General features: G+C 42.6%; 1 protein-coding gene across 1 annotated transcript in view; it reads right to left on the bottom strand.

Annotated features, from left to right (window-relative positions):
• Window positions 1-22,877, bottom strand: part of MME (membrane metalloendopeptidase) — a 139,158-nt gene that overhangs the window by 110,639 nt on the left and 5,642 nt on the right. The window contains 2 exon segments of the mRNA XM_044670911.1: window positions 18,390-18,425; window positions 19,981-20,150. Coding sequence (XP_044526846.1) covers window positions 18,390-18,425; window positions 19,981-20,140 — 196 coding nt within the window. The 5' untranslated portion in view covers window positions 20,141-20,150.

The following is a 22,877-nucleotide window of genomic DNA, read 5'->3' as shown; positions in this document are numbered from 1 at the left end:
AAAGAGGGAGGGAAGAAGGGAGGAAGGAGAGAAAGAGGGAGGGAAGAAGGGAGGAAGGAGAGAAAGAGGGAGGGAAGAAGGGAGGAAGGAGGGAATGGGTATACTAAGTGCTATGTAAGGTCTTAGGGGAAAAGAGGTGCTACCTTCCCTTATATTACATATTCCCCATTTCCCAGGGTGTCTAATGCTTTCTTGATGCTCAGTTCTTAACAGAAGGAAAGGTTCCGAGAGAACTAATTCACAACGGCCACCTTCTCAAGGATACTGACATTTTAAAGGGGATTAAGGAAAAAGGTTTCTATAAAGAAAACGATTAGACAAAAATCTTGTATATTGAATTGATTTGTCTGGAGAAATTTCAAAGTGAGATAGGTCCCCAAATTATTTGTTGTTCAGTCTTTTATTAGTCATGTCTGACTCTTTGTGACTCCATTTGGGGTTTTTGAGACAGAAACTGAACTACTTTGCCATTTTCCTCGCCAGCTCATTTTAAAGACAAGGAAATGGAGGCAAAAAGAGTTAAGTGACTTGCCCAGGGTCACGTAGCTAGTAAGTATCTCAGGCCAGATAGTAGGCCATATTTCTATGATGTTTGAAAGGTAACAGACATTTTCCCATGTCAATCCATAGTAGTGGAGAGGTGCAAGAATCATCTGTTTTTGCAAACGAGAACGCTGATATTGAGAGAGGGGGGCCCAAAAATGAGGGAGGCATCAGAGCCAAGATCCAGATTTCCATCCTCCACTTTGACCACAGCGGTCGTTCAAAATTCAGTAGCTGGGTGACTGCCTCATCTGTCTCTGTTGGGGGGTCTTAACTTTTGAGGGTCTCCCGGCCTCCTATGGCAATCAGTGTGGTGAAGCCGACAGATCCCTTCTCAGAGTCATGTTTGTAAATGTGTAAAATCAAAAGCACAGGACTACAAAAGAAAGCAAATATTTTGGAATTTAGTTGCAGGCATAACACAGAGAAAGACCACCACAATTTAGCAAGTATCACAATAAAGTGAATCACATGATTTTTCATTGCGTTTAAAGTTGTTTCCTCTATACCGTAGCCTATTAAGTATACAATCATATTATGTCTCAAAAAACAGTGTACATGCCTTGATAAAAAATATTTTATTGGGGGCAGCTGGGTGGCTCCCGTCTAGAGACGGGAAGTCCTAGGTTCAAATCTGGCCTCAGACACTTCCCAGATATATGTACACATAATTTTTTAGTATATTATTATAAAATTATATACATATAATTACATATATGATATTAAATTATATATATAAAATTGCTAAGAAATGCTAATCATCCTCTGAACCTTCAATGAGTGCGAATCTTTTTGCTGGTGGAGGGTCTCCCCTCCATGTTGATGGCTGCTGTTCAGGATGGTGGCTGCCGAAGGACTGGGGTGGCAATTTTTAAAAATAAGCTATAAAGGAAGATCATCCCATAAACTGACTCTTCCTTTTGGTTGAATGCTCAGAGTCCACTGAGGGTTGTTAACTGGCCTAATTTCAATATTGTTGTGTCTCGGGAAATTGGGAGAGAGACGGGCAAAGGCTGACTGGAGTAGTCAGAACACACATAACGTTTTTCAATTAAGTTCACTATATGGGTGCCATTCGTGAAGCTCTAAAACAATTACAATAGAAATATCAAAGATCGCTGATCACAGATATTATAATAATAATAATAATAATGAAAAAGTTGGAAATCTTGCAAGAATTACCAAAATGGGACGGTCATGATGTGAATACACGCTGATGAAAAAATGGTGCTGATAGCTTTATTTGACACAGTGTTGCCACAAATCTTCAATTTAAAAAAAAATTATAGTAAAGCAAACTGGAATCAAATATGGCAACCCTGCATTATAGTATTTTTTAAAACAAGTTTATAGATCTCACATTAAGAACTTGTGGTCTATGTACTAGAGCTGGCCTGAATTTGACAGGACTCCCCTTTTATTCAAAAAATCCTAAGATTCTAGAATATAAATGATTAGCTTTGAAAGGGTAACTTGGCAGGGCTATTTCTGTAAATAGCTAGATGGGAGTGGAAGTGGGAGGGGAGGCTAAAAAGGGGGATTGGGACTCCCTGATTCTTTTGGCCCTATTAATCAATTTCTGTCCCCCAATGCTTGAAATTTGGCACTTAGTCTTAAGACTAAAGAAAAGGAGTGAGGGGGCAGCTGGATGGCTCAGTGGACTGAGAGCCAGGCCTAGAGACGGGAGGTCCTAGGTTCAAGTCTGGCCTCAGACACTTCCCCAGCTGTGTGACCCTGGGCAAGTCACTTAACCCCCATTGCCTAGCCCTATAACAAATAAAAAATTAATATAGAAGGATATATAAAAGATATTAGGGTTTAAAAAATTTTTTTTTAAAAATAAAGAAAGGGAGTGAGCAGGCAATTACATTATCAGAGAAAACTTTCAGGAGTTGTTGAGCTAATTCTATTTACACAGAGTCAAAGTATCTTAGTGATCCTATGATAATGCCAGGTGTTGAGTTCATATTGTAGGTGAATCAATATCCTTTTAAAATTATATAATCTCAAGCAACAGTTAGTGTGTATGGTTGGGGCATGCCAACATAATAAAAATGACAACACTACTAAGTTTATTTTCAGTATTAATTCTAACCAATGAATTTGAAAAGGAATACTTTATAGAACCTACTAAAATAACATTAAAAATTCATTTGGAAAAACAAAAGATTCTGATTATTAACAGAAATCATGAAAAAAGAGACAAAGGGGAAATAGTAATTTTTTACTTCAAACTATATTATAAGATAATAGTCATCAAAACCCTAGTCCAAAGATAAAAGAAATAAACCAGTAGAAAAGACCAGAGAAAGAAGAATCATCAGCTGAGGCAACTGATAACATATTGGAAAGAGTCAGGAAGACTAAAGATCAAATCTGGCCTCAGACATTTACCAGATGTACGACCCTGGACAAATCACCTCATCTCTGCCTCAGTTTTCGCAACTGAAAAAATGACAGTCATGGGACTTAGCTCATAGGACTGCTGTGAGAATCAAATGAAATAATATTTGTAAAAGGTTCTTAGCACAGTGCCTTGCATGCAATAGGCACAACATAAATGTTTATTTCCCTCCTGCTGATAAATAATGGAAGAATTCAATAATCCAGTGTTCAATAACCCACTGAAAAGAAAGAATTTAGTAATAATCTCACTAATTGAGAACTGCTGAGAAAACTGGAAAGCAATCTGGCGAAAAGTAAGCTTACACAAACATCTTACACCATACTCTACAATAACTTCTAAATGATCTTTCTATGACTATGCCATTAAAAAAGAGAGAAATTTGTGCCTTTTATAGCTATTGAAATGTATTCTTAATAAAACAAGAGATAGGTATAATTACAAAGAACAAAATATATAATTCATTACATAGAATTATTGATTGGTTTAACTGATTTTTCTTCCACTCTTCCTCTTTCTTTTTAAAAGTATCTTTTTTTAAATATGGGCTACTCTATCGATGAAGAAAAGGGGAAGAGATACTGAGAGAAATTCTATTGAAAATCAAAAGATATTCATAAAGTTTGTTTTAAAAATAAAACAAAACTGATTAGGCACACTTCTGATTATTTCATCATTTAAAACAAACATGAGGGGGGGCAGCTGGGTGGCTCAGTGGATTGAGAGCCAGACCTAGAGATGGGAGGTCCTAGGTTCAAATCTGGCCTCAGACACTTCCAGCTGTGTGACCCTGGGCAAGTCACTTGACCCCCATTGCCCACCCTTACCACTCTTCTGCCTTGGAGCCAATACACAGTATTGATTCTAAGAGAGAAGGTATGGGTTAAAAAAATAATGAATTAGGTTTAATAAGCATCCTTTTAAAAATGCTTCCTGGTCTTGTTGGCTATTGGAGGGGGATGGGAGGAGGAGAGGGAAAGAACATGAAACATGTAACCATGGAAAACTATCCTTAATTAATTAATTAATTAAGCTTGATTTAAAAAAAAATTAAAGAAATAAAACTGCATCCTAGAGAATGTCAATGGTATTCTCAATGTCACCCTAGTGGAAATTAGTTTAATCTAAATGCTTTTTTTCCTAACCCTTAAGTGAGAAGTACAGAAGAAAGGAATGGGGGTCTTGTCTGTGGTTCAAGGGGAACAGAGGGAAAATTAATTAAGATTGTGCAGCACAAGTGATAGGAGAAAGAAAAGCCTGGATGTGGCGCTGCAGCGATATCCGGGCAGCCAGTGGAAGGATCTGAGGCCATTAAGAGCAATGGGGCTAAGAGGAAAGGGCCATTGGCAGGTGGGAGCAGGGCCCAAGGTAATAGGAGAGCCTCAAGGACAAACTTAAAAATCTTGCCAAACTGAGTCTCCCAAAATAAAATACCACCAAAAAGCGGAGAGTCTCGCTGCCCACCTCCCCTGTTATCTCACCTTAGAAAGCCTAGAGTGGCTGGGCAGGGGGGAAAGGATGCTCTAGTCCTAGGACAAAGTCTCTCCATTTGCAGAGAATGAATCGCCTCCATTTCTGCCCTCATCCTACCAGCGTACATCACTTGAAGGGCCCTCCATTCCTCGCTCCTTCATTCCTAGCCTGATCCATGGAAAAAGCTATTTGGTGAAGCTGGGAAAAACCTCCCAGAGCTTTGCCAAGATGGCCCTACTGTGCGCTCTGTGCAGCGCAGAAAATGGACATCGGCCGGAGGCACTTTTAGCAGCATCCGGTCAGCCGTCCGGGGGGTCGTCACGGAACACGGCCGAGATGGCCATCTGGCTCTGGGATCTCCGCGGTGTGTTTCTTTCTAGCTGATCCGGAGCTCGGATCGCAGAGAGTGGAGGGAATCCTAAATGTCATCGAGATGATCCCGGCTGTCAAAGCAAGTTTCAGATCCCAATCAGAGGCTGACGTGGCAGCGGCGTGCTAGGTCTTTCTGCCAAACTGTCTCCAGAAGTCTTCAAGAACATATTCGCTGTACTTTGTTCTTCGTTAAAGGTTTCTAATAATGCATTGGCAATTTTCATGAGATAATAGCATTATTTATAGTGCATTTCTCTGAGGCATACCAGGGATGGAATAAGATTGTCATGAGTTCGTGCCATTTTCCTGGAAGACGAGCAACTTTTGACTCTAGTTTTGCAGATGGAGAAAATAAGAAAGAAGGAACGGAACAGATTTAACAAGGTTCCTATTCAAGCATGGCGTGGTTGTTCTGTTGGCCATTCGAAGCTCTACCCAACCTGTCCCCTCCTATCCTTCCAATGGATCCCACACATCCATATACTTTGTAGCTGTTACATTTGAAAATTAAGGTAAACTGAGGGACAATGGCCTCGGCATGATCAATTAATTAGTTAATTAGTTAGAGGACACAGGGCAGCTGGATGGCTCAGTGGATATCTCTATCCAGAACCAGAGATAGGAAGTCCTGAGTTCAAATCTGGCCTCAGACACTTCTCAGCTGTGTGATCTTGGGCAAGTCATTTGACCCCCATTGCCTAGCCTTTACCACTCTTCTGCCTTGGAGCCAATTGGCTCCAAGATGGAAGGTAAGGGCCTAAAAAATAAATAAATAAATAAAAAGAAGCTTGGCTCCTGGGGTCACAATACTGTATATTCTAGATATGCTTCCTCTTGTCTCATAAGGTTTCCAGCCTTACCAATTTCACTCCTTTAAAAAAATGGCATCCTCATTGCATTCATAAAATCATGTAGGAAGAGCTTTAAAAAAAGACCTTAGGTCTCAGAGTAGAGAGGAAAAAGAGCATTGACTCTATAATTTCCAAACCTGCCTTAGGCACACCCTGGTGGACTTTTGGGCAAGTCACATCCCTCTCCACTTTTTTATTTCTTCATCTATCGAAAGAAAGAGTTGGGATGCTCTCGGGGGGTCCTTTCTAACTCTAAATCTATGATACTATACAAAAAGGGAAAGTGAGTCCAACGCCCCGATTTTGTAGATAACGAAAGAGATACTGGGACGTAGCTGACATAAGGCAACATGGGTACCAAAGTCAGGATTCAAACCTAGAGATCCTCTGACTCCTGATTCAGTGCTCTTCCCCCGGCTGCACACGCTGCCTCTTTACGTAAGTGCTGGGGTTAGCCATCGGCTCATTTTTTAACTCTACCCCTGGGCTGTCACCACAGAACTCACTGTGGTCCTGAATGATGGGTCAGACCTGGCCATGAGTCTAGGAATCCACGGAGTGTTCCATGCATGACTTATGGCATGGGCCTGGCTTGGAGAAAAATATCCATTTAGGGATAAGTATAGAGTTACCAAGCCGAGCTCTGATTTTATGACTTTTTTTTCTTTATGATGCCTGTCAAGAGGCTGCCAGCTGTTAACTTAGACCGTGAGGTCCCCGGCATTTTCTGGAGAGGGACGTTCTCTAGTGGAAAGGGAAGTTGGGCCACTCGAATCATCTATTTGCTTGTTTATCTTCCTAGGCGATACTCAATTAGAGAGAAGGCATTATGATTACACTGGCTCGCCAACAATAGGCAAATTAAGCTACTGAATGTCTCAACATGCAGAAACTGCAGCCAAGAATGAAAGAAAGGAGGTGATTAAGCAGAAAGTGGTCTTGGAGCCGGGGTTGGAAGGGCAATCCCCTTTGGCAGCCACGGCGCGCTCAAGGGTGCATCTGATCACAAGGGATACATCGAGGTGGGCATGATGGCGCCCACCTGGATTCATGGCCACTTGGGGACACCCAAGGAGGCTTGAGAGTTCTAGAGCTGAGGCCAAGTGGATGTCTACGTGAAGCTGGGAAGCAATAAGATGGACACCTAAAAGGCCAGAGTGGGGTGTGGAGAGGGGAAGGGCGAGTTGATGCCAGGCTGCCTAAGAAGCAATAACTCAGTCTGAGTATGAAAGAGAGAAGGTCAAAGCCTCTGTGTACATCAGCAATGAGGCTGGCCCACAATCGGACCTTCCAGTGTGGGCAGGATACAAGAGTCTCCGTCTCAAAGAAAAAGAGAAAAATTTGAGAGCAAGATGGCGGCTCTGAACTTGGAGCTTTCCAGTGCTAAATTCATGGCGTCCGATGCTGAATTAATCCCCGATGGCTCAGTGTCCATTTTCTCAAATATAAAGCAATATGCCAAGATTCTGTGCTTTCCTCAGCAGAGGGGAACCCTCAAGTAGAGGCAGAGTTGTGAACTCGAGTACTTTATGTCTTTCAGATCCAAACGATAAAATCTAAAGCCGAGAATGATCTTGGAGGTCATCTAAGCCCCATCTTACTCTCATTTTACTGATCAGGAAATTGAGGCAAAGTCACAGACAATAAGGAATAGGCTTCAACCCAGTTCTTCTGGCTCTAGAGCAAGGGCCATTTCCATTGTTCCTTAGTCAATAAATGCCAGGGAATCACCTGAAGGGTGGGGGATTAAGTAACTTGGTGCAGTTAGTAAGGATCTATGATAGGATTCGAAGTCAGAGGATAGAATTTGAACTCAGGTCTTCCTGACCATAAACCCAGCACCCCATCTACTAATCTACTAGTCCATAGTGCCTTTTATTTCTTTGCCTGTAAAATACAGTTATAATCGCTTCAAATAGGGCTCCATGTAAGAAAAAAACCCCAAAGTACTATATATGGTAATAAGCTAATGAATAGGAAAAGCTATTGCAAAAGAAGCACTATATAAATTCTAGAAAATGTCCTTATATTCCAGTTAGGCTATGGCTTATCTGTAATAATTCATTCACGCAGCAATGCCAAAGTCAAACCATATAAATAGATCTTTACTCATCTGGGCATGTGCTAGACCTGCATGATAGATCCTCGATCACTTTGAGACAATGTTTTCGATTTAATGCCCCCCCTTCCCCTTCCTAGGGCGAGCCGCTGTGCCCTGCTGGAAGACATGAGGACCTGGCACCGGTTCAGGGCTCGGAATCAGGAGAGGGTCCATCTGACAATCTCCACACCACCCGTCTCTGCCTTTCTGAGTGGGAAAACCAGGGCACGCGGATGAGGACCTTAAAACTCATCGATGTCAAGTTTCCAGTTGATTGGATTTGATTCCTGTCCAGTCCCCAAGAAACCGCTCACACCACCAGCTACCGCACGCATGCTCTCAGGCTCAAAATAAGACGACGGAGCAAATCATTCTTGCAGTGGTTACAGGCAAAAAACAAACAAACAGGTTATGGGGAAATGTTTTAAGACCTCAAAAATCACCTCTAATGGTTCGGGGTCATGAAAACCCGCCATTAGATTTATTTTTGTTTAATCACTACAGTAACGCAATAGAAGAATCTGGGGTAAATGTGCTTTGTGTGAAATAGCTGGGCTCGTGGGCAGTTTGACCAGGAGGTCATTTGTTCTGAGAACAGGAGGAAAAAGCTTAACCTCTTCCAAACCCAAACTGCTCTTTCTTCTTCCATCTGCTCTTCTGGACAGTCTCGGATATGACTTGTAAACTAGGGCCAGCAGGGGGTCCAGTGAAGCCTTTTACAGCTCCTAACGTTCAGCTTTCTTTTGTGTTTGACTTCGTTTTGAGTCGCTCTCTGCTGATCTTGTTTCCTGAAGATGGGCTCCATCGTGGGAGCGACGCTCTAGAATGGCGTACGCTCGCTTTTCCCATTTCTAATCTCGGTCTAGGGGGCTGCTTCCTTTCCTATGCGTTCTGGGCTACGTCAACCCATTGCTGTTTTTCCACACACGGAACTTCATCTCTCATCTCTGTGCCTTTGCTCAGGCAGTACCCCATGCCTGGAAGGCTCTGTACCAGCCCACTCCCCTTTCATCTTTGCCTTACAGAAGCCCTTACTTCCTTTGAGACTTCTCTGTCTCACCAAACTGCTAGCATCCTCTCTCCTCTAAAGGACTGGCCCTTCCTTGAACACATGGGCTGATGGGGATGTCACTGGGGAGGTAGACTCTAAACGATAACTCTAGCCCAACTATCAATAATATGGAATTAGGTCTCAATCAATGATACATGTAAAACCCAGTGGAATTGCGTGTCAGCTAAGGGGGGTTAGGGGGGCCTGGGGGAGGGGGAAAGAACATGAAATATGTAACTAGGAGAAAATATTCAAAATTTAAAAAAAAAACACAAAATACAAAAAAAAAAAAAAACTACTGGTCTTTATGACATACTTAAACTATTCGTAGTTCCTCGCTATATATTGTCTCCTCCATTTGAAAAATAGGAATAATAGCCAACACATAGACTTTAAGGTTTACAAAGTGTTTCTCAAGCATTGGCACTATTTCTGGCAATCGAATGCTGGGTGACTTGATTTAATTTGACTACAAAAATCTAACCCTTGAGAAGGAGGAGGAGAGGGGAGAAGGGAGGAAGCATTGCTTAAGCATTTACTCTGTGCCAGACGCTTTAGACTATCCCATTTGATCCTCTGGGAGAGGTAGGTGCTAGTATTAGCTTCACTTTACATTTGAGGAAACTGAGGCAGATGGAGGTTAGGGGACTTGCTCAGAGATATGTAAGTAGAGAGCGTCTGAGGCTGGATTTGAATTCAGATCTTCCTAAGCCCAAATGTAGCCTTCTCCCCACTGTAATACTTAGATGCTTTGGGAAGAGATGGTTTTGTTTTTGTCTTTGTTTATGACACGGTGCCCGTCACTCAGAAGACATGTTAGTAAATACTCCCTGACTGACTGATTTGGTTAATGGGAGAAAATCTCGTTCCCTTCATACACGGTAACGGCTCACAACAGAATGTAAAAAGTCTCTCAGCTTTCCCCAACGTTAGAGTGGGCTTTTCAATAATATTTATTGTTGGCAAAGTGGTCTTTGCATCGCTAAAGAAATCCACTGGTCCACCGGGACGTACGTGTGTTTAAAAACCTTCCTTCTTGTCTTAGAATCAAAACTGCATATTGGTTCCAAGGTGGAAGAGCAGCAAGGGCTAAGCAATTGGGGGTTGAGTGACTTACCCAAGGTCACACAGGTAGGAAGTGTCTGAGACCACATTTAAACCCAGGACTTCCCATTTCTAGTCCTGGCTCTCAATCCACTGAGCCATCCAGTCATGTCCTGGTCCACCGTCATGATCAAAGATTGACCGTGGGATTTAGAGCTGGGAGGAATCTTGGGAACCTTATACCAACCCCTCTCCATCATGAAATGAAAGCACTAGAAGCCCATAGAGCCCCGATGGCAAACCTATGCAGCCATTTTCCATAGAGAGAAGTATGTTATTTAAAAAATAAATATCGTGAAATTATGGGGTTTTTTTCTCAAAGTGACACCCCACCCGAGTGATGCTCGGTTTTTCTGCAAATTTTGACACATCAAGCTCAAAAGGTTGCCCATCACTGCCACAGAGCAACCTAGAATCATCAACAGTTTCCTCCTCTGGCTTATTGCATTTGATTCTTAAAACCAAAATAAAGTGATAAACAAAATAATGGCAACCTACCACTTCCCTGTTTCAGACGGGGCTCTTAGGGGAAAGTTGTCAAAGTCTCCTGACTGGCAAAGTCTTCTTCTTCGGAGATAACAAGCTTGGATGGAGTGATTCTCGCTTGGGCAGAAGCCATCTTATGGGGCGGCCGCATGCTTGTCTCCAGGATTATCTTGAGGAAGAGTCACCCAAAGCCAAGGGCCACATGCTAGCTTTAAATTAACCTAGTGGCATCTCAGCAGTCCTACCACCAAGAGGGCTGCTGAGTGTGTTGCCTGGAGGCTTTTGTTTCAAATTAATTACATGATAACAAATCCTCTCTGAATATATATAGAGAGAGAATACTCAGAGGCTGGCAGCCCCCAAATTAAATTAAACCTGCAGGTGTCCCCCCCTCTCTATAGGATTTCAGGCTCTGCCTTTTGAAGCCTCGTGAAATATTTTATCTAAGCAGAACACAACAGTGTGGCAAGGATCATTCTTTTTTTTTTTTCTGGCAATGTTCAAAGGCTCTCTTAGAAAAAATAAAACTATGGCTGGGTCAAAGGTCTTGGAGGTCCCTCTTAAGGGAATGTAATTAGCCAGCTCGATTCTGAAGGTCCAATAGAATCATCCGATTGACACAAGTGTCAGATTTTAGCAGCTCAAATGAAACCAAAACAAGCTAGGAATGATCACCAGAATTTATGCAATGCTTGGAGGTTCATGAATCATTCTCTGTTATCTCATTTGCTCCTCCCCTAAGAACCAGGGGAGGGAAGTGCTATTTTTATCCCCATTTTATAGAGGAGGGAATTGATAGTGGGAAGAATTGCCTGAGGGTCATTGGCTAAGTGCCTGCAGAAGTATGAATTCAGATCTTCCAGAATCTCCCTCCCGCCAAGAGAGTGCAGTAGCCACAGTGCTCCTAGAGGTCTAGATGAGATTGATTCTCTTTTACAGAATTTGAGATTTGGAAAGGACCTCAACAGCCATCTAGTGGAACCCATATACAAATGAATACCCCGTATAACATACTCAGCATCTGACCTCTTACACATTTTGGCTGTGAGACCTTAGGTAAGTCACTGAACCAACCTCTCAGGGAGCCAAGAAACTCTCTAAAACTACCAGTCTTAGATGACAAGATGTATTGGGAGAGAGAGAGATTCATCTCAGTGGAAGCTCCCAAGATGAATAAAATCACAGATCGTATAGAGGATCATCACATAATCATTGATTTAGAATTGTGAAGTTACCCCTCACTGGATGGATGAGAAACAAAAACCCAGTGGGGTAGTGACTTCCCCAAGGTCACAGAGGCAAGAATATTACTTGAATCCAAGGTCTCTGAGTCCAAGGACAAAATTATTTACACAAATGTTTTTTTTTAAACCCTAAACTTCTGTTTTAGCTCCTAGGTGGAAGAGTGGTAAGGGTGGGCAATGGGGGTCAAGGGACTTGCCCAGGGTCACACAGCTGGGAAGTGTCTGAGGCTGGATTTGAACCTAGGACCTCCCGGCCTAAGTCTGAGCTATCCAGCTGCCCCCACAAATGGGTTTTTAATCCATTCCATATTCACAGACTCATAGAACCAGGACTAGAAGAAAACTGAGGAACCTTATGGTCCAATCTGCTCCTTTTATAGAAAGGGAAACTGAGGCCTAGGAGGTATATATAAGCCTGGTCCAATGTTGCTCCAGTACTTAAGAATCAAGGGTGATGGGGGCAGCTGGGTAGCTCAGTGGATTGAGAGCCAGGCCTAGAGACGGGAGGTCCTGGGTTCAAATCCGGCCTCAGACACTTCCCAGCTGTGTGACCCTGGGCAAGTCACTTGACCCCCATTGCCTACCCTTACCACTCTTCCACCTATGAGTCAATACACAGAAGTTAAGGGTTTAAAAAAAAAAAAAAAAAAAAAAAAAAAAGAATCAAGGGTGAAATGTTAAATCTTAGTGGGCCCTACAGACTCCAGAACCAGTGATGCTTTCTCCGCCGGGCCCCAAGGCTTCCACCTTTAGCAGTCTTGTCTTTTCTTTTCATGATGCTTTTTTCCTCTCTTCTCTGACTTTAGAGGACCCAAGAGGCAAGCATTCTTGCCTCCCCCATACCCTTCCATACTAAGAGCAAACGTCATCTGTAACCTATTTTCACTTATGAGTTTGGCACCGTGGGTATCACTGTCTACTTTCTCACTCTTCAAAGATTTCTTTATATGAGTTTTAACTCTCCTGGGTCTCTTAAGGGGTTCTAAAGCGTTCCTGGCAGGATTCTGCTTCTTCTAATGGCTTCTTCTTTTCAGGATTTCCCTTGAGTTCTCCTAATTTACACAGCAGGTAATAATATTTAGCAGCCTTCAAAAATAGTTCTCTTTTCTGTGGCAGAAAATTAGATTTTTCTGGACTGAAGAGGAGCTTTGATACGTCCTTATCTCCTCAATTTTCCCAGGCAGCCCAGTAACATTTAATGTGAAGGTTTTCTCATATTCTCACAACCGGCACACTGATGAGACATTAGAGGCACCGGCAGGAAATAGATGGATTTTTAGCTGATATATTTGGAAAAAAGAGAGGTTCGACTTTAGAAGTTTTCTCTGACAAGGCCCCAGTCTAGAGAACTGTCCACATTCCAGGTGCCTTCTAGGCCGTGAAGAAAGAGAGAGGATGCGGTAAAGGCGAGATGGGACAAAGGATCGAGGGTAAAGATGTCGTAATGGGCTAATATTAAAGCCTGTGATTTTGAAAAATATTCAGAGGCGAGTCTTGTAGCGGTGGATGCCTGTCGGGTTCAAACAAACTCCTCTCAGCAAGTTAGGTAAATCCTTCTGATTCCGCGGCTTAGTACGGTCTGCTCTTTGCTAGGGATGGGCTTTCTCCCAGAAACCTGGGTTGTGCCTAAATCTCAAAAGCCGCTAACGTCTCTCCCTAGCACTGACTGTCAAAAATGAAAAGAGTCAACAGGCCACTGGGGAAATGGGTCAGTCTAACCCCGGAGCTTGCCGCCGCTCATATTTAGCTATGTAAGAGTCTAGACCAGGCTCCGCTGCCTTTTCTTTCCATCAGAGATCTGGCCACTCAGAGAGACCATAAGATAGAGAACTTGGACAGAGCTAAGTCCAACCCCTTCAGGTTTGCAGATGAGGAGCCCGAGCCCAGAGGGGTTAAACAACTAGCCTGACGTCACACAGGTATAGCCAGCCACAGAGCTGAGATTTGAAGTCAGATTTTCTGAATCCAAACCATTATCCTACGATGTTTCTTACCTTGCTCCTACATATACTTTCTCTCTCTGGCCTTATCAACCTCTCTGTTCTCTTTACTTTCAAAGAGATTGTCCTTTCTCCTAATTTAAAAAATATCAACAACGACAAACCACCACCACAACTACCAGTGGTCTTTCCTTGACCTCTTTGCACTATCAAAAAACACCCTCTCCTTGAAACATCTGGCTCCCTATCTTTTTTTTTTTTAATCCTTACTTTTAATACTGTGTATTGGCTCCAAGGCAGAACAGTGGTAAAGGCTAGGCAATGGGGGTCAAGTGACTTGCCCAGGGTCACACAGCTGGTAAGTGTCTCAGGCCAGATTTGAACCCAGGACCTCCCATCTCTAGGCCTGGTTCTCAATCCACTGAGCCACCCAGCTGCTCCTTCCCTATCTTCTAACAGCAGATTTTCCTCCACTCTCTAGTTCCCCCTAATTCTGGTGAGATTCCTCCAACTTCCCCTTTCATTTCTCTCTACTTAGGAGAGAATCATTGTTTTCAGTGCTTCAAACATTACTTTTCTGTCAATGACTCTCAAAAATCTCAACCTCTACAATGACTTGTGAATGTCCGCCTCCAGAGAAAGAACCCATAAACAGAAACACACAAGATTTAGTTTTATACAAACTTTTGTTGGTCATGTGATGCCTTCTCGAAGGTGAGGANAGATTTAGTTTTATACAAACTTTTGTTGGTCATGTGATGCCTTCTCGAAGGTGAGGAAGGGAGAGAGATACCAGGGAAATTTAATGTAACCAACTAACAGATCAATGAATAAAAATGGGGGGGGGGATCTCTCTCTCTCTCTCTCTCTCTCTCTTCTCTCTCTCTTTCCCTATCTGTCCCCCTCCTGTTTCACTCTCATTCTCTCTTTCTGTCTTTCTCTGTCTCTCTTTTCTCACTCCTCTCTCTTTCCCTCTCTGTCCCTCTGTTTCACTCTTGTTCTCTCTCTGTGTTTCACTCTCGTGGTCTCTGTCTCTCTCTGTCTCTCTCCCCCTCACACTTTCCTGAGCTCTAATCCATCTCCAGTTCTCAGGTGGCTGTCTCTATCTCCATGTCCTTCTGTTCAAACCGAAAAGAAGCTCAACCTTCACAAAGTCATGCCATCTAAGAAGTGCAGGATTCCCCCCCCCCCCTTTTCATCCCAGACACAACCAAGGACTCTTGACCTGGAGTTCTTAACCCAAGGACCATCCGGGAACTCACATTTTCTTTTGTTTTCTCAAATATTTTGGTAACTATATTTCAGCAGGACTGGCTTCCTTTGTAGGCTTGTATGTTTCATTTTAGGTATTTAAACCCCCGGGGATCAGGGACCCCAAAATGGCTAAGGACCTCTGGCCTTACAGGAAACCTTGACAAGACATCCTTCTCCTCTCCCCCAAGTGAAGGGGATCAGCCCTAGAGAGGCAGCCTAATTTAGGAACCCAATTTAGGATCTTCTCTCTCCCTCCCTCTCAAAGAAGGGTTCCCCCTGCTAACTTCTTTATTCCCCAGGTCTCAGGTCAGGCAGGCCCCAAGGCTTGAAATGATAAAGGGTCTCCCCTTTTCCTTATCCACCACTTCCAGGAACTCATTAAGTCTTTTGAAATGTCTTTGATATCGGCTCCTTCACCTACATTCCTTTTATCACCAGGCTTATCCAGAAGCTTATCACTCACACCCAGTTATTATTAACATCTTCCCCTCTAGCTCCAGGTTCCTAATCTCTTCCTTTCCCCACCTCTCTCCCCACCACTCCCAGATGAAGAGACTGTGAACTTTCAACATGCCATCAATCACCTCCAAATCTTCTAGTCACTCTGTTTCTATCATGCCTAAATCCCTCTTCTGAACATTTAGACCCGTTCCCAAACTGGGGGCCCCTGGGTGGCTCGGTGGATGGAGAGCCAGGCGCAGAGGTGGGAGGCCTGGGTTCAAATCTGACCTCAAACACTTCCTAGCTGTGTGGCCCTGGGCAAGTCGCTTTATTCCCATTGACTAGCCCTGACCACTCTTCTGCCTTGGAACCAATAGGTAGTATTGATTCTAAGACAGAAGGTAAAGATACAAATTTTTATTGTATTCTAATATTTATTTAGTTGATTTACATGAACATATTAACCTATATTAACACACTTTATGTTAATATATTTAATATATTATATATTAATATATTTTCACATAATTCTAAAAATTAAATAGACAATAGATATTCTGTTTTGTTCCGAGAATTTCCCCTCTCATGGAATGTCCTCATCTCTCCCATTCAAGTCTCCAAATTCTACTGACTCTTGAAGCTCCAACTCAAGCCACACCTCCTCCTTGCAGCTTTGGACTTAAATTTGTACTTCATCAATCAGTAAGGATTTATTAAGTACCTACTATAAATACCACAGTAGAAATTTAGCATTCAATGACCAAAAAAAAATCAAACAGAGCCTCAAGGGGCTTGCAGTCAATCAAGGAAGATTTTATGCAAACACCCATTAGTATTAACAATTCTTATTTTATGAAGCCTCAAACTGATCCTTTTCCCCATAACCTATCTTCAAGAACCTGACCCTGGTCCCAGAAAGAACAATAAATTCTCAAGCACTTCCAGTTCATCCTAGTTAGGTTTTATCTCTAGGCAGCTCACAGGTACCCTAGCCTCTGGCTATTGCATCTTGGGCTCTCCCTGGCCATTTTAGAATGTGGCTAATGGCTAGTGCAGGTCCCAAGCTGGTGGCAGGACATATACACTCTTCCTCCTCTCCTAAAATCTATATAAGCATACTGCATTCTGTAGTTCATTGGAAGAACCAAGGCTGAGCTTCTTTCTGTGCAGTGTTCCCAGATTAATCCAACAACCTCAATTAAAGACCCTTATTATAATTATTTTCATAGTTCTGTGTTTTTTTCAGGTTGACATATTATCTATCTGTCCATCTGTCTATCTCTCTATCTGTCCGTCCATCCATCCATCCATCTGTCCATCCATCCATCCATCCATCCATCTATCCATCCATCTATCTATCTCATTCATCCACCCATCCACCCATCCACCCATCCAACCATCTGTCCTTCCTTCTGTCCATCTGTCTATGTGTATAGCTATGTCTATACATACATAAATACCCACATAATTACATATGTACATGATAAATAGAAAAATTGGGGGAAAGGAAGGGCATTGCAATCTTTAGATTAGGTTTAGAGCTAAAAGAGACCTTGTGAGCAGAGATTGTTTTATTTTTGTATAATTATATTTGCATTATTTGTATTTTTGTAAATTTGTATCTATTTTAATTCATAACTCTTTGCCTATTGATATATTGACTTTAAAGGTCATGGAGGCCAATCTTCTTAGTTGCAAATAAGGAAACTGAGTCAAGAGAGGTTCAATGATGAACAAGGTTACAAAAGAAGTAAATATCGGAGACATGATTTGAACACAACTCCTCCTGCCTCCTAGACCAGTGACAACGTTACTATGCCAGACAGTTTGCTCTTTTCTCTGGTTGCTATTGTCTCCTCATCTAAACTATAAGCTGTCCCGAGTGCGGGGATCATAAGCTTTGAATTTCTCTTCCCTTAGTGTGATTAAGAAGGTTGAGGCCAAAACAAATCCTAAAATGCTAGCAGTCTATTGATAAGCCATACATCCCACCTCAAAGCCATTACACACACATGCACACATGCCAGTGCTCTGTCTTCCTCCAGCCAGCACGGTGAGCACCCACACTCCCCCTTGCTCAATGATAAGTCATGGCACTGAGCGTTTCCATCTAGGACTGGTTTCTAGTGAATCTAGGAACGCCTCGCCACAGTCTGATTGGGAAAGAGCTTTCTAGAACAACACTACTGCTATGCTGCTTTTTTCAGGAGGAGTGGAAGGGTCGGGACTGCCTACCACCTAAGGAATACACACTCCTATTGCTCCCTCCCTCCCTTATTAACCCTTCATCCACCCCCCTCACACATTGGCCTGACCATGCAGACTCCAACATGGATGCATGAAGGTCAGGACTGGCCAAGATGGTGGATCAGAGCCTGCCCTTCACTGAGGCTTCATTCATTCACTGAGGTTCCCTCAGCTCTCTTCTACACACTTCTATGCTATGAGTGAAAAACAACAAGCACATCTCTCCAGCTAAGGCTTTCCTTCCATCTTCATTGGAGCTGTCGTTCTACCAAAAGCTAGGGGGAAGCTAACTTCTGGGTGCAAAATACAGATCTGTGACGTTCAAAGGGTGTGCGAGACCCACAGCGAGCCTTCCTCAATATTTCTTGATCTTATCACCGAGGAAGAACTTCTTAATTACACAAGTAAGCACAAGGCGTTCAAAACAGGCGTGTGAGCAGAAGCCAATCGATTCCTTTCCCAAGGGCTCTTCATCACTAAGGACATTAGCCAGCATTTGGGGCTCGGGACATGTCACACGCCCAGAAACAAAACGGCAATGGCGGCTCCATTTCAAATGATTCACAGGGACCAAATCCTTTTGTTCCCCAAGTTGGAATGTAAATGGATTCGGATCATTTTTAATTGGAGAGAACTTTTTGTTTCAAAGAGTAGACTTTTCTGGAGAGGAAACCAAAGTATTTAATCAATTGCAATCTATTTGACTTTCCTTGAAACGTGAAGCTAAGAAATAGATCGATAAGCCAGGAGGGCTGTAAATGAGGAGGATCCAAAGGTAAACATAAGAACATTGAGATAATACAAAGGGGGGGGGGGAGGGAAAGTGAATAGGGAAACATTTCTTCTCTTTTTTTTTTTTTTCAAATTCATCCTCTTACCTGATTTTATGCAATCTGCTGACTTGCAAATTCCATCTGGAAAAAAAAGGGCAGAGAGATGAAAGTGTCTATTATGCATTTACTAACAGGCTTCTGCTCTATTTTTTGTTCTACCTAAGATTGTCACTTTGATGAATGGCTCATTAACAATAAACAATAGAACCCCAAGTATTATGTATCTTCATGAATCAAAGGGAAATGATACAATAAAAAAGGCACACCATATAGGATACATTTAGATTAGAAAGACAGATAACTGTGTTTACAGTAAGATTTGTAGTAGAGGGAGAGAATCTGCTAAACCCCCAGATTTATTAAATTGGAATAATCTCTTGTGTTTAGGCCTGCTAATCACTTTTCCCATTAAGGAACTAAGTCTTCCTGGGAAAACTCCTCAGTCCCAAGTTAGTCCTTTTCCATTCTAAGGAAGCCCTTCGGAATGTCAAGGAGCCAAGGCAGTGAGCTCCTAAGTCTATTCTGCAAGGAACTTCTTTACCTTTGATTCAGAGGGAAAAAAAATAATACACACACACACACACACACACACACACACACACACACACGCACGCGCACACACACACACATATTCACATTTAAATCTGTTCTGCCAGGAACTTCTATACCTTTGATTCAGGGGGAAAAAAAATTCACATTTGGATCTGTTCTGCCAGGAACTTCTATACCTTTGATTAATATATATATATATATATTTTCACATTTGGATTTGTTCTGCCAGGAACTTCTATGCCTTTGATTCAGAAAAGAAAAATTCACATCTGGATCAGCTACTAACAAATTTTGTCTTCCTGAGTAAAACCAGCTTCCCTGTCTTGCCTTCAGTTTCCTCATTTATAAAATACAAGGTTAGGGAGGTCCCTTCCAACTCCAATTTTTTATGACCAAATGGCTTATGATATTAAAATATTAAGTTTTATTTATACTAAATCAAACATTAATTAATAGCTAATTAATGATTTAAATTATTAATTTTAGTTAATTTTAACTTAAATATTTTAATTTAATTAAAAATTTTAATTAAAAATACTTTGCATAATTTAAAATTAAATTGAATTATGATATAAAAATATTCAAAACAAAACAATGCATGAAGGAGGCAAAGTAATGAAAAGCTGAGCCCCAACTTCAAACACTTTATTTTAGGGGCTTGGGCGACTTCTAGATACAGTTCCTGCCATATTTTATATTTCATGCTTCATGCTAAGTGCGTTGTAAAATTTTGTATCTTCCTTCCCATGAGAATGTTAGGGCTGGAAAAGAACTTCAAAGCTATTTAGCGGAAGGCTTTCATTGTAATGATAAAGGAAATGAGACTCAGAGAAGGGATAGGAGCCATGCAGGGTCATGCAGACAGCTACATAGCGACAGAGAGCGATCCAGAGAGACAGGAAGACAGAGAAAGATCTGGAAACAGAGTGCTAGAGATATCCGCATAGAGATGTGTGTGGATGGGCATAAGCGGCTGGAGCTGCCCGACCCTTGAGTACTAGTTGGCCCCTGCAGCGGGGGACAATGGCTTTCTTAGGTGCTCGCCGGCTTCCTTAGGAGCTCGCCGGCTTCCTGATCTACTCACCATCATAGGTTGCATACAGAACGATCATGGTGATGGCTATGATGGTGAGCAGAAGCACGAGGACCGAAAGGCTGAGCTCCAGGGAGGTCCATCGATGCTTGGGCTTTGGCTTGGGGCTGTTGATTTCAGTTATATCCATCTGGCTTTCTGATCTGCCCATTACCTAAAGTCTGAAAAGACAAGAGAGACGGCCCAGTGGTTATTCCGTGCCTGACATTTACACAAGTTGGCCTAGAAAGTGAGAGCCGGTGAAAAGGCTGCTCAAACTCCTGGCCCTGCAGTGAGTGTCCCCAGACTGCAGAGGCTTCATGTGATTCTTACGGGCCACGGGAGGGCGAAAGAAAGGCAAAGAGCGAGCCGAATACTCACTGAGGTTCTCCTCTTCCCAAGTTCAGAAGCAAATACTCTCTGCACAGTCGTGAAGGACGGCTTTTAGCCTGCTTCGGATGTGACTCTGATGTCAAAGGTCCCTTCTAGATCTCGTGGCTCTCTTCCTGACCCCAGGAATCAATGACTAACAACCTTGAGATTTGGACTAAGTCAGATAATGGCTGAAAGGGCTAGAGTGGCCAAACAAAGTCTCCTGCGGAAGGGACAGCCTGCCACACCCCGGGCACGTTCACCAACACCTTGGGGGAAGCTTCTAATTCCTTAATTTTTAAAAATAGCTTCCCTCTAGCTCAGCAATTCTGCCGGTTCCACGTGCTGGCTCTGAACCCCTGCCTTGCCCGGGGCACACATGCGAAGCTGTCACCGCTTCACTCAGTGGTCCAAAAGTCACCAGCTTCAACTGTACCAGGATTTAAGCTTATATGCCACATGTTTGCTTAGAGCTAAGTGTACACACTCCTATTTGTGTGGTGGAATATTTGTGTGAATAGATCTATGTGTATGGCATGTTAGTGCTCATACATGTGTATACAGACGATTACCGATGAAGGTGTGCTCGATTTACTTGTGTCCCATTCTTCATGGCCCCTTTTGGGGTTTTCTTGGCAAAGACAGGGGACAACTGGGTAGCTCAGTGGATTGAGAGTCAGGCCTAGAGACGGGAGGTCCTAGATTCAAATCTGACCTCAGACACTTCCCAGCTGTGTGACCCTGGGCAAGTCACTTGACCCCCATTACCTACCTTTACCACTCTTCTGCCTTGGAGCCAATATACAGTAATGACTCCAAGATGGAAGGTAATGGTTTTAAAAAATAAAAAAAATTAAAAAGATATATGCTTTAGGGGGCAGCTGGGTAGCTCAGTGAATTAAGAGCCATGCTTAGAGATGAGGGGTCCTAGGTTCAGATCTGACCTCAGACACTTCCTAGCTGTGTGACCCTGGGCAAGTCACTTGACTCCCATTGCCTACCTTTACCACTCTTCTGCCTTGGAGCCAATACACAGTATTGAGTCTAACACAGAAGGTAAGTGCTATAAAAAAAGAGAGAGAGAGAGATGCTTTACTGATATCCAGAGAAGACACACGCCCTATCAGGAGAACATGCTTGGTTGTTCTTAGAATGAAAAGAACATTTTTATACTCCTGGTATTTTGATACTTTCAGAAATGCAATATCAGGTGTGGCTGGGTGGCTCGGAAGACAAAGTTAGGCCCAGAGATAGAAGATCTGAGTTCAAATCTGTCCTCAGACATTTCCTAAATGTGTGACCCCGAGTAAGTCACTTAATCCCACATGCCTAGCCCTCACTGCTCTTCCGCCTTGGATCCTATCTATTCTAAGCCAAAAAAAAAAAAATAAGTTAAAAGGATAGATTTTTTTAATGAAATATTAAATATAACTACATACGATTCCATGTCATATAAAAATAGTCTATATTATTAGAAGACATAAAGAACTGTTCTTGGATGTTCTAGTGTGCTCCTAACTACCTCTTTGGAAAGAATGTTAAAAACCCCACACAGTTTCTTATCAGCGGAGGAGCTGATGCTTATCCAAACATGGAGGATTTGATCTTAACTTAGTGGGCTGCTCTGACAAGAGCAGGTCTCAAAAAAAAACATTGAGTGAAAGTCCCTTTATGTGTTAATTGCAGCCACAATAGAACTGGAGAACCATTTAAATAGATTCCAGCTTTATTTCCAGAGTTCCATTTTATTTCACTTAGTGCCAGGGTGATTGTCTTAACTGCTGAAGCTTAAACCAAAGCAGGCAGTTTTAATTATTTTCACTACCAGTGGGCAAGGTGGCATTGTGAACATGGCCTAGACCAGCCACTCGGCTCTGGGTACAAGTACATAAATCTGACTTAGATCTGAGATAAGGGAGCTCCCTTTTCTTTGGAATGCTCAGCCCAATTTAGAAGGTCTCCTTAAGCCCTAAGGAAATCCTAGAGAATTTTCCACATTTCCCCCAAATGGGTATTTTATTGAAGTATTTCTCCCCTCAGGAATTTCTGCCAAAGCAGGGGTTCCCAAACTGTTTTGACCAACCACCCCCTTTCCAGAAAAAAATATTACTTAGCCCCCTGGAAATTATTATGTTTTTAAATTTTAATAGCAATGAATAGGAAATATAAATGCACCTGTGGCCATCACCGCCTGTCTGGATCGCTGCAGCACCCACCAGGGGGCGGTGGCGCCCTCTTTGGGAATCACTGTACCAAAGGATCAGAGATTTAGTGCTATAAGGGAGAACAGGTTCCCCCTAGTCCCAACCTTCTCTGGGGAGCAGCTGAGTGGCTCAGTGGATTGAGAGTCAGGCCCAGAGATGGGAGGTTTTGGGGTTCCAATGTGACCTCAGACACTTCCTATCTGTGTGATCCTGGGCAAGTCACTTAACCCCCATTGCCTAGCCCTTATCATTCTTCTGCCTTAGAACCAATACACAGTATTGATTCTAACATGGAAGGTAAGGGTTTGGAAAAGAAAAGAAAAGAAAAGAAAA

This window comes from Gracilinanus agilis, chromosome 3 (assembly GCF_016433145.1).
Source record: "Gracilinanus agilis isolate LMUSP501 chromosome 3, AgileGrace, whole genome shotgun sequence".
NCBI classification, from domain to species: Eukaryota; Metazoa; Chordata; class Mammalia; order Didelphimorphia; family Didelphidae; genus Gracilinanus; species Gracilinanus agilis.
The sequence above is the reverse complement of the archived record's forward strand: the minus strand, read 5'-3'. Positions and strand labels throughout refer to the sequence as shown.